The 12,648-nt window shown below is 49.4% G+C and overlaps 1 protein-coding gene and 1 pseudogene across 1 annotated transcript in view; one reads left to right on the forward strand and one right to left on the reverse strand.

Annotated features, from left to right (window-relative positions):
* Positions 1-12,648, reverse strand: part of Disp3 (dispatched RND transporter family member 3) — a 56,364-nt gene that overhangs the window by 21,621 nt on the left and 22,095 nt on the right. Inside the window, 7 exon segments of the mRNA XM_028893617.2 lie at positions 614-775; positions 964-1,014; positions 1,017-1,111; positions 1,612-1,751; positions 2,848-3,008; positions 3,384-3,518; positions 4,279-4,415. Coding sequence (XP_028749450.1) covers positions 614-775; positions 964-1,014; positions 1,017-1,111; positions 1,612-1,751; positions 2,848-3,008; positions 3,384-3,518; positions 4,279-4,415 — 881 coding nt within the window.
* On the forward strand, positions 7,095-8,117 carry LOC114709648 (annotated as a pseudogene).

Below are 12,648 nucleotides of genomic sequence, written 5' to 3' on the forward strand. Positions count from 1 at the left end.
ACAGCTAGCTAGTGTCTCAGAGCATCCGAGAGTCTCCAAAGAGCTGGTTCTGCAGTAGCTCTGATGGGCCACTGAAGACAGCGATGGTTTCTCATACGTACACTGAGCACTGGGCCCGCCTGTGCCCGGCTAAGACCTTTATAAATGCGTCACACTCCTTACAGCTGTCTTACTAGACCCAGGCCCAGAACGTGCATTCTACCACTGAGCTACGCCCTAGACCCTAGGCACTGTTACCACCCTCATTCTCAAGTGTTAGACTGGCGGGCACAGGCAAGGTCACACAGGGCAGAACCAGGGTTCAAACTCAGCCAGGCTAGTCTCTTCCAGGGCCAAGCATGAGGACTCTGCCCTCTTGCCTGGCACACGGCAGCTTGGAAGCGGTGGCTGAGGAGGCCCAGGGGCAGCCTATGCAGGAGGAGGAGGAGGCAGAGAGGAGGTCCTGCCCAGGCCTCTGAGTGCCACTTCACACCTGGTGTTTGTTTTCTATTTTTGTTGCTGGTGTTGTTTGGTTGGTTGGTTTTGGTGTGTGTGTGTGTGGGGGGGTGTCTGCCTTCACGCCCGTGTAGCGATGGAGCTGTAAGGAGGCAGGAAGGGAGTTGCTCACACTCACCTACAATCACCCAGCGGCTCTTGACAGCTGCCCACAAGACCCAGTGGTACAACAGCTCTTGCAGCTGGGCGAGGAGCTGGCCCCTGCTGTTCCCGTCGGGGGCGGGCTGCAGACCCTCACAGGGCACAGACACCAGCGACACGTCTCCCAGCTCCAGAGACACTGCCAGGCAGAGTGGTAGCCAGTCAAAGTCTGGGCCTCAGCCTGCCCTAGCCCGCACGCACCTGCACTGAGGAAGGCCACATGCTGGGCAGGGTCCCCACAGGCCATCTGGCCTGGCTCCCTTGGGACCAGCCTATCTTTGAATGTCCCCGTGGAGGCCAGCCCCAGTCAGGCTGGCCAGCTCTTACCTGGCTCATCCTCGACATTCAGCAAGGGGATGTCATCATCCAGGTAGGGTAGGGGCCCTGGGCAGGGCCACCCCCAGCCCGCTCTGGAGCTGCAAACAGGTCCCCAGGGAAATGCAAGGAGCTCTTGCGGCCGCACTTCTGGTGGCAGCTATGGAGGGCAGCGGACAGGCATGAGGCTGGGAGTCGCGGCCCCCCAGAGAGGGCGGCGCACGCTCCGGACATCGCATGAGCCCAGGCAGCACACACGGCTGCTCCTGCCTCTCAGGAAAGGTACCACTGACAAGCCAGTGCTGAATTCTGAAGCAAGCCATCTACCCTCAGCTGCCACTCTTCCTCTGGGGACACAAAGGGTCACAGCAGGTGGGAAAGCTGCCCTATGATACCCTATGCCCTAGGTTAGGTTCCTCATTTGCATAAAAGGCATAGTAGGAGGACACAGGTCCATGGGTCCTTGAGGGGAATGGTGGTTAAAGACATGCATGAGTATGCCCAGCTCCTGTTCACATGACCACGAACTGACGCTGGACGGCAGCTGCTCCTTCCATGTCCCCGCCTAGCCTAGGACTGAGCACACAGAAGCCCAGAGGCTTTGGAAAGAGAGGCAGGGTCTTGTGGCTACTCAGGGTGTGAAGGGTGCAGGCCACTCACCTGCTCTGGCAGGAACTTTCCAGAGGTGCCATGTAGAGGCTCCAGAGGCCCAGGGCTGCAGGCATGGTGAAGAGCACAGCCAGCCAGCAGCAGGTCACAATGAGAGACATGAACAAGCCGAAGTCATGCACAGCTGGGATCTGCAGCCAGGACGCATGGAGAAGAGGATGGTGGTCAGGCTTGGCTGTCTCCATGGCCAGAGGCAGCCAGAGCTGGGTCTGTCCAGGCTGAAGTAGGAACAGTTTGGCTGCAGGACAGCAGTACTGAGCTTGCAGGAAGCCAGACACCGGGAGCTCTGCTGGACACAGCAGCAGAGGAAGAACTTGCTCCACCCGAGGGCAGAGGCTCTGGTCTGCCCGCAGCCAGCTGGGAACAGCACCCAGCCCAGAGGGAGCCTCTGGTGTGGCCATTACCCAAGTTAAGACACATCCCTCAAAACCAGGCTGCAGGTTGATGAGGACGAAGGGAAGATTGGTGCCCAACAGTGGAAGCAGGAGACAGGAGTCCCAGAAACCCCACAGGGACCTGTCCAAGGCTGTGGTGATTGGAGGAAACCCTCGCCAATCAGCAGGCAGATCTGAAGTTTGTGAAACCACCTCACCACCTGATCATTTCAGCTCCAGAATAATCCACTGAGGAACTGAGGCCCAGAGAGGTTTACATGAGCTTTGGGGCCAGGCCACGAAGTCTCTAAAAGATGTGCTCCTATGTACACAGAGCCCACTCGGAAATATGGGAGCGAGAGTGGGGGTGGGGAGAGGAGGGGAGAGAGGGGAGAGAAGAGAGAAAAGAGAGGGAGACAGATGGACTGACCGACTGTACAAAAGGTCAAAATGGAGCATGCAGTGGCAAGGAGAGCGAGCTCAGGCGGGGTCAGGGAGTCTGTATTGGGGTCACCAGCCGTGGCCCTGAGAGTCACTTTACCTTTCTGGGCCCTGGTTTCTGCACTAGGAAAACAGAGATGGCGACTGTACTTTTTTTGTCTTGGGTTGTTAAGATCAGATGGTGAAGAACTTCAGAAAATGCCCGTTTCCCCAGGGCTGCGGCGGAGTGCCTATTCACGGGCACCAATAACTAACTGCACTGTTGGAACCGTCCCACTTGGTTTGGGAATGGGTCGTTAGTCACAGAAATGGACGACAGAGTCACAGCAAGGGCCTTGAGATGACGGTGCTGGGGTCAGGGATGTGTGGACGGATGGGACGCCAGGACAGGGACTTCGGGCAGGCTTCCCACCTGGGAGAAGACGTTGGCTGCATAGGCAGCGGCAGTGGTCAGCGAGGTGAAGAAGGTGGCCTTGCCTGCCGTCTGGATGGTGTGGATCATCCTCAGTTGGGGGTCTTCCAGGTGGGTGGCCTGGCGGTAGGTGTTGATGAACACAAAGACATCATCCACACCTGCAGGAGGGAGGCCCAGCCAGAGGGCAGTTCAGCTCAGGTCCCACTTGTGTGCCTGAGGTCAGGTGCAGGACAGTCTGGCAGCTCAGCTCTGGCCTATCTGACTGGCTCCAGACTCCTTGGCCTCACCCAATGTCTCCAAGCCCCACCCACTAAGTCTCCAAGCCCCACCCACTGAGATGGAACACCGCCTGCCATGTTCCTTGGTCCCCACTCACTGTCTCCAAGCCCCACCCATCATGCTTCCTGGCCCCACCCACCCTTCTTCCAAAACTTAGTCATCTTCCCACCCTCATCATTACCCAGAATACTTTCTCGGGGAAGGGGCAGAGTTCTCAAGTGGGAGTCCTCTGCTGTGGGTGGGAGACAACTTACCAATGCCCACAATCACAAAGGCAGCCACTCCATTGAGGATGCCCAAGTACTGGATGCCAAAGACCACATGGTAGAGGAAGAGTGCCACCAGGCAGCTGAGGCCGATGCTGGCAATCCCGAAGAAGGACAGGAACACTGGGCAGGGGGAGGAGCAGAAGGGTCATGGGAGGGCCCTCACAGAAGGACACAGACCCCTTCAGTAACCCTGACCTCAGCCCCTCATCCTGGGCCCCTGCACCACCCCGTCTGCTCCCAGTCAGGTGTAGGGACAATCTGCAGAATTTGAAGCCCTTCATTCCCAGAGAAGGGGCTGGGCAGGAGGCCTGGGTGGCAGATGAAAGCATCTGAGGTCAGGCTGCCTACAGGACCTCTTCCAGACAACCTTACATACAAGGAGAGAATCGTGAGTGTTTTATGTTGTGTGTCACCTGAGGAGATTGGAGGTTCCGCTCTGCAGGACCTCTGTCTGGTTCACCACTGGATCCTGGTGAGTCAGAACATTGGGCATATATCTAGCACCCAACTAATATTTGCTGCGTGAGTGATTGCATGCCTTGTCCAGTTTTCTACCTCTGCTCATTTGGGCAATCACATACCTACTGTATACATGCAGCAGTTAGAGGCAGCTGGTACATGTGAGGAGGTGGTGGTGGTGGTAGGGAGATAAGTTGTGGGCAAAAGGGCAGCTGATGTGGTACACAGAGTAGGCCCTTGAATAATCAAGAACAGTCTAAAAATGTCCCAGATGCCCCTACACAAAGTTGTCATGGTGTCCGAGCACCATTTGGCCCAGTGCTGACAAGCTGGATTCGAGGCTATCCCGGTACCCTTGAACAGGGAGCATGCTGCAGGGAGAGAAGGCACTGGCTTACATGAGCCTTCTGGGATGCCGTACCTGAGCAGGAAGTGAGGATGTAGACAAGGGCAGCGATGCAGCTGCTGCTGATGAAGGCGAGGAGCATGTCATTATTGAAAGTCCTGCGCACCTCATAGTCGAAGAGGTCCGTCCCCCCATAGAGGACCTGGACTTTGCTGGGGGAGGGAGGCCGAGGAGAAAGGAGAGACAAGAAGGGGATTGAAGATGACTGTGGACACTTGAGAGCCGGGGCTGTGCCCTTCATCAGTGGCTCTTTACCTTGGCTGCTCGTTAAAATTACTTGAGCTTCCAAAAATCCTGACATCTAGGCCAGATGCCAAGCAAATTAAATCATAATTTCTTGGGTGGAGCTGAATCAAGTGGTTTTTTTTTTTTCCCCAAATCTCCCAGGTGATTCAACGTACAGCTGAGGTTGAGATCCACCATTCCACACAGATAACAATCAGTGACAATCAGCTCCTTTGTAACCTTCTAGTTCTCAACGGTCCACAGCAGAATCTAAAGTCAATCAAACCGGCTCCAGATCACCCCGTTTTACACTGCTGTTCAGTGTGTGCTCACTACAAGTCATTTTCCAAAGGAAAACCAACCAGGATGATCAAACTGTTTTCTCCCATGTGGATGTGCCTGTGGTATGTATATGCCTGTTCGTGTGTGTGTGTGTGTGTGTGCGCGCGCGCCGCGCGCGCGCAGGTGCGCGCGCACTTGCATTTATGCGGGTGTGGAAACCCAATGTTGATGTAGAAATTCTTCCTTGATTGCTCTCTGCCATATTCATTGCAGCAGAGTTTTCAACTGAACCCAGAGTTCTCTGACACCGCTAATCTGGCTAGCCAGATTGCTCTGGGGATTCATCTCAAATTTACAAGCTTTAGAATTACAGGTAGGCTGTCATAGCCACCCGGCATGTATGTGGCTTCTGGGGATCCGAACTCTGGTCCTCACACTCAGGCAACAAATATTTTAACCACTGAGCAATCTCCCCACCCCCAAACTGTATTTTATTTATTTATTTTTATTTTCATGATACAGAGTCTCACTATGTATCCCTAGATGGCTAGGAGCTGCTACGTATACCAAGCTAGACTTGAATTCACAGAAGTCTATCTACTCCTGCCTTGTGAATATTGGAATTAAAGGTACATCACCATACCCAGCCATCCCCAACTATATATATATATATATTTCCAGAGCTGAGCTGAGGACTAAACCCAGGGCCTTGCGCTTGCCAGGCAAGTGCTCTACCACTGAGCTAAATCCCTAACCCCCTCAACTATATTTTTAATATTTATTTTTATTTTATTTGTGTGGATGTTTCTGTGTGTGCTCTATGTATATGTGAGTACCCACAGAGGCTCAAGGAAGGCATCAGATCCCTGGACCTGGAATTACAGGTGATTGTGAGCAGTCTGATGTGCATGCTGGCACCTGAGCCTGAGTCATCTGGAAGAGTACTACACGCTCTTAACCACTGAGCAATCTCTCCGGCACCCAAACCGCTTCAAAATGCAACCAAGAGTGATGTTTCCAGCATCGACAGAGCAGCAGTTGACATCTGGACTGCAGCCACAAAAATATGAAAAAAAAAAAAGGGCTGGAGAGATGGCTGAGTGGTTAAGCACACTTGTGCTCTTACAGAGGACCTGGGTTTGATTCTCAGTATCCACACGGTGGCTCACAACCATCCATAACCCCAGTTACAGGGCTCCAACAAGCACTCACTTTGTGCACCATCTATGCACGTAGGTAAAACATCCATGCCCATGAAATAAAAACAAATCAATCTAAAAATAAACTTAAATTATGAGAAAACACATGAAATGGGACTCTGGACACCAGACCACAGTGGACTGTGATCCTCTGAGATAAGAAATAAGTAGGTGCTGTGGTTTCCAGGGCTGATGCCTCGAGAGCGCTGCTGGACTCAGAACAGCCTCACGCATCAGTTACTAGACTCTCAAGGAGCCGGAAACTTCCTCAAGCTTGATGGAAACTGTGAACCTGTTGATCCAAGAAGCTTGAACCATGAGCTCCAAAGACCAAACAACTAAATGGACAACAATGCACGTTCTAACTGAACCGCTCTGACACTCTCGTCGAGATGGAAACTGACAGAGGGAAAGGACATGTGGCCTACCGTAGAAGAAAGAGAAGAGCCATGGCAGATTTCTAGTCAGAAATGACGAAAGTCAGAAAACGGCCGAGCAGCATCCCCAGACACTCTGGGAAACCTGACCCAGAATTCTATACCCAGCAAAAATACATTTCAAAAGCAAAGGCAAAATCAAAAAACTCTGTCAGATACACAGACTGCAATGACCTCTGGTACAACACCCACATTACTGAGATGCTGAGAGGCCCTCAAGCAGAAGGGGATGAGAGTGTGCAGGAAGGAGGATCTGCACTCAGGATAAACTGCACTGTAAATGGAAATGTCAAGAGTAAGAAATGCAGCGTTTTCGTTATCTCTACAAAAGAAAAACTGGCCACTTAAAAATTAATAGGGTTGTGTGGGGTTCGTACGACACAGAACGTGGCCCACAGTGTATAGAGGCCACTGGAAGCTCAGAAGGCTGTGACTATGGAATAGTACCATCCCAAAGACAAACTGCGATATTTAAGGAGGTATACTACAAATCCTAAAGTAGCCGCTAAGAGTTAGGACTGAAAAAGATAAGATGAAAACAAAAGCATGAGAAATAATTCATCCAGAAGAAAAAAAACTTCCCCATTCCATCTATTCAGCACTAGGTTCTGATGATGTTAGCCAGTGCAATCAGGCAAGAAAACGAGAAATAAAACACATCTCTATCGGAAAAGAAGATGAAGCTCTGTCTCATCAGTATAACACAAGCTTATCTGTGTGGAAAATAAAGCCAAAAAAACAAGCAGCAACAACCAAAACCCTAAGTTTACACACGAAGGACACTATAAATTTAAAGTATAAATTAACAGCTGGAGAATAAGTTTTAAAGTTGTATTATCATAGGAGCATGAAAGCAGGAGCTGCTTAGAGGGAAATGAAAAGTGACACGACTCTCTCTCCTCCAGCCGAGCGAGATGCCCGAGGGAAAGAAGGCCAAGGGGAAGAAACAGGAGCCCAAAAGGTGGTGAATCCTTTGTTTGAGAAAAGGCCTAAGAACTTGGGCATTGGGCAGGACATCCAGCCCAAAAGAGATCTCACACATTTCGTCAAATGGCCCCGCTACATTAGGCTGCAGCGGCAGAGGGCCATCCTCTATAAGCTGCTCAAAGTACCTCCTGCCATTAACCGGTCCCCCAGGCCCTGGACCGGCAAACAGCTACCCAGCTGCTTAAGCTTGCCTCAAGTGCAGGCAAAGCAGGAGAAGAAACAAAGGCTGCTGGCCCATGCTGAGAAGAAAGGGGCAAAGGAGACGTCCCAACTAAGAGACCACTGGTCCTCCGAGCGGGGATCAATACAGTCACACCTTGGTGGAGAACAAGAAGGCTCAGCTGGTGGTGATTGCCCACGATGTAGACCCCATTGAGCTGGTGGTCTTCCTGCCTGCCCTGTGCCGAAAGATGGGGGTCCCCTACGGCATCATCAAGGGAAAGGCCAGACTGGGGCGGCCAGTCCACAGGAAGACATGCACCACAGTTGCCTTCACACAGGTTAACTCGGAAGACAAGGGTGCTCTGGCTAAGCTGGTGGACGCTATTAGGATCAATTACAGCGACAGATATGATGAGATCCGCCGCCACTGGGGAGGCAACGTCCTGGGTCCTAAATCTGTGGGACGGATTGCCAAGCTGGAAAAGGCAAAGGCCAAAGAACTCGCCACTAAATTGAGTTAGTGTACACTGCTAAGTTTTCTGTACATAAATATAAAATTACAAACTTAAAAAAAAGAAAGTAAAGTGACATTAGACATACCATGTTCACGGGTCCAAAGATGCAGTGTTTGAAGGTGTCAATCACATGCAAGAGCCCAGCAGACTTTTCAGTCTCCTGGCACTTGGGATTGGACCTAGGGCTTCATACTTGCTAAGCACATTCTCTACCTCTGACCTACAGCCCCAGCTATTTTTATTTTTTTAAACCTGAGGCAGAGTCTTGCTAAATTACCCAGGCTGTACTTGAACTCACTCTGCCACACAGGCTGAACTGTCATTCTCCTGTCTCAGGATGCATCTCAGCGGTAGCGTGCTTGCCTAGCATGTGCAGCACCCTGGGTTCAACCCCTAGCACTGAGGGAAAAACAAACAAAACAAAATCAAACCTTGGTATGAAGCTATGATAATCATGGCTGTGTAGTTCTAAAGTGCAGCCCCATGGACTAGAAGAGAAGGTTCAAAAACAGACACACACGTAGACAGTAAGTTTGTGTCCAAGGTACAAAGGCAATTCAACAAAGAAGAACCCTTCCAACAAATGACACCGAGATAACCAGATGCCCATGTAAAAATAATGAACCTCAATCCAGATCTTGTTCCATGCTCAAAAGTGAGCTCAAAATGAATGTCATGTAATGGAAAACTAAAAAAAAAAAAAAAAAAAAAAAAAAAAAAAAAAAAAAAAAAAAAAAAAAAAAAATGGCACAAGTGACAGTGGTTAGCACAGAAACTCACATTCGGTTAAAGCACAGAGAATAAACATTTGTAGAGTGCCCAGCCACAAACAGGACACACCATCCCCAAGGTTCAGGGAAGGTAGAGAAAGAGGGTTGGAAAGATTTAAAAAAAAGATTTATTTTTATTTTATGTGTGTTTGCCTGTATGCAGGTATGGGCACCATGTGTGTGCAGTGCCCATGGCAGCCACAGAGGGCGCCAGATCCACTGGAATTGGAGTTACAAATGGTTATGAGCTGCCATGTGGGTCCTCTGCATGAGCAACAAGTGCTCTTAACTGCTGGGCACTCTCAGCACAGATGAAAAGTCTGTACATGACAAGACGTTGAGGAGGACCAGAGGGAAACAGTATCTTCTGGACATGATAGAACTCTACACTAGGAACTCACAGCAGCTGTCTACCTGCAGGGGGCTGTACGACATCAAGCTAGTCAGCAATCCAGCTTGGAAGTGGGAAGGGCTCATGAGTCCCCATCCCTAGCTAAGCAGATATGGATGTTGATGGCTTCTGGGGGAGGACAGTCAGTTTTCTTTAAAAGTGTGACCCCTGGGAGGTCTACTGTGGTCATTGGATGGCCCCATACCCACGAGTACATGGGCAGCACAAACTAGTCTCACTAGGTTATAAAATGACAAGGACATTTTATAATGTGGTGGTGGGTGGTGGAGGTGGTGGAGGTGGTGGTGGTGGTGGAGGTGGTGGTGGTGGTGGTGAGGTATTGTTATTGCTGGTGGTGGTGTGTGGTGGAGGTGTTGTGGTTACTGTTGGTGGTGGTAGTGGAAGTATTGTTGTTGCTGATGGTGTGTGCTGCTGTCGGTGTTGGTGTGTGTTGTTGGTGTGTTGTGTTGTTGTTGTTGTTGGATCTGGGAGGAGTTAGGAGAGGTGTGGGAGGAGAATGTGATCAAAACACATTATATACATGTCTGAAGTTCTCAAAGAACACAAATGTTATTTTAAAATGGGCACAAGATCTGCATCAATAGTTCACCAAAGAAATTAGATGGCTCATGAGCCCCTGGCTCCGCACAGTGAGGTGAGCAGTTTCTGCTGCCATGGGTTTCCAACACAAAGCTCTGACACACCACAGGCCCAAACCAATGGGACCAGAAGAAGCCAAAGACTGAGCTGAATACATCCTTCCTCCTTTGGAAAGGTAAAGCAGATGTCCAACATCATCACTCATTAGAAAAATGCAAACCAAAGCCATTGGGATTGCTGCCACACGCCTAAGAATAGCCCGCCCTCCCTTCCTCCTTCCTTCCTTCCTTCCTTCCTTCCTTCCTTCCTTCCTTCCTTCCTTCCTTCCTTCCTCCCTTTCCTCCATCCCTCCCTCCCTCCCTCCTTCCCTCCCTCCCTCCGTCCCTCCTCCCATTCTTTCTAAATTAAGAATAGTTTTAAAATGGCACACTCTATATGTACTGGTTTATCAACCTGACACACCAGAGTCGGAGGGAACCTCAATTGAGGAAATTCTCTATCAGAGTCACCATATGCAAGTCCGTGGGGTGTTTGCTTGATTGTCGGTGTGGAAGGGTCCAGTGTGGGCAGTGTCACCCCGGGGCAGGTGGTCTTGGGAGCTACAAGAAAAGTAGCTGAATGTGAGCCTGAGAGCAACTCAGTAGCTGTGTTCCTCCATGGCCTCTGCTTCAGTTCCTGCATCCAGTTTCTTGGGCTCCCTCCATAGTGGACTGCCACTTGGAAGAGAAAGATCCAGCAAACCCTTTCCTCCCCATGTTGGTTAGGGTTGCTGTTTATCACAGTGACAGAGGGGCAAATGAGAACCCCACAGCAAGTGTTGGCAGGGATGTGGGAGAACTGGGGCAAGTGAGAACCCCACAGCAAGTGTTGGCGGGGATGTGGGAGAACTGGAATTCTCACACACCACTGGTGGAAACAAAGTGGTACAACCAATTGGAAAACTCTGGAAGTCCCTTAAGCTAAACATATGCCCACCATTATTGCTCAGTGATTTTACTACGAGGCTTTTCTCTAAGGCAAAAAGGTTTTGTCCCTACAAAGACTTATACACTAACACCTGGAAGCAATACAAACACCAATGAGTGAACAGATGAACAAAATACGATCTCCAATACTATTCCATGTTCAACAGTAAACTGTTCAAACACGGTAAAACATAGGTACCATTCAAATTAGCTAGAAGGAATGAATGAGTCCCATCAAAGGAGAACCTAGAATACCACGTATACAAAATTCTAGAAAAAGAATGTCTATATATGATGGTAGAAAGCAGAAAGTGGGGGCTAGAGATATGGCTCAGCAGTTAAAAGCACAGCCTGCTCTAGCAGAGGACCTGGGTTCAAATCCCAGCACCCGCTAGGCAGCTGGCTGTTGTCCAGTTTCAGGGAGTCTGATGCCCCCTTCTGGCCTCTTAGAGCACTGCATGCATGTGGTGTATTTAAATACAGGCAGGCAAATGTTCATACACATAAAATTATATAAAACAAACAAACAAACAAAAAACCAGAAAGTGACTGCTAGGGTTGGGGCTGGGAGGCAGCTTGGAAGCAGGATGCAGGATGAGATGGTTGTCAGTGGACATAAGGAAATGTACTGGGAAATTCGCAATCTTGACAGTAGATGTGTCAAGACTAAAATGTAAGTATATACGGTTGGTCGTGTGCCAATTACACTTCAACAGTTTTTTTTTTTTTTTTTTAATTTTCTTAGCCTCACACATAATAGCCAAGAAGAAAAGATCTCTGGCTTTCTTACTTTGATGAATTAGATACTTTTTCTTTGAGTAAAAAAAAAAGCTGAAAGTTAAATCAGTCATTTACTGTATCTATATAAATTTATACAGCATTTACAGAGTGTCTTATGGGGAAGAGGGCTGGAAAGATGGTTAAGAGCATTTGCTGCTCCTACAGAGGATCCAGGTTCAGTTTCTAGCACTCACTTGGTGGCACAACACACACATAACACACACAAATGCATATAGGCACCACACACATAACACACACAAATGCATATAGGCACCACACACATAACACACACAAATGCATGCTGTGGGATGTTCTGTATGTCAAATGTGTTGCTCTGATTGGTCAATAAATAAAACACTGATTGGCCAGTGGCCAGGCAGGAAGTATAGGCAGGACTAACAGAGAGGAGAACTGAGAGAACAGGAAGGCGGAAGGAGTCACTGCCAGCCACCGCCATGACAAGCAGCATGTGAAGATGCCGGTAAGCTATGAGCCACATGGCAAGGTATAGATTTATAGAAATGGATTAATTTAAGATGTAAGAACTAGATAGCTAGAAGCCTGAGCCATTAGGCCAAACAGTTTAAACAATATAAGTCTCTGTGTTTACTTGGTTGGGTCTGAGCGGCTGTGGGACTGGCGGATGAGAGAGATTTGTCCTGACTGTAGGCCAGGCAGGAAAACTCTAGCTACAAATGCATATAGGCACCACACACATAACACACACAAATGCATATAGGCAACACACACACACAAAGTAAAAATAAATAAACCTTTAAAAAAATAAACAAATTAAAAGGAAAGGGAAAACAGTCATTTTAAGATAGCAACAATGGCGGGCGGTGGTGCGCACGCTTTGCAAGCATCTCTGCGAGCCAGCCTGACTACCAAGTTGAGTTCTGTCTCGAAAAACCATAGCAACAATGGACAGGCAAGATGGCTTCAGTGGGTAAAGGAGCTTGCTGCCAAGCCTGACAACACGAGTTCTGGAACCCATATACGTGGAAGAAGAGAAAAAATTCTTGCAAGTTGTCCTCTGGCCTCCACATGCACATAGTGACACACACGTGCC

The sequence above is a fragment of the Peromyscus leucopus genome, chromosome 2 (assembly GCF_004664715.2).
Source record: "Peromyscus leucopus breed LL Stock chromosome 2, UCI_PerLeu_2.1, whole genome shotgun sequence".
Taxonomy (NCBI): Eukaryota; Metazoa; Chordata; class Mammalia; order Rodentia; family Cricetidae; genus Peromyscus; species Peromyscus leucopus.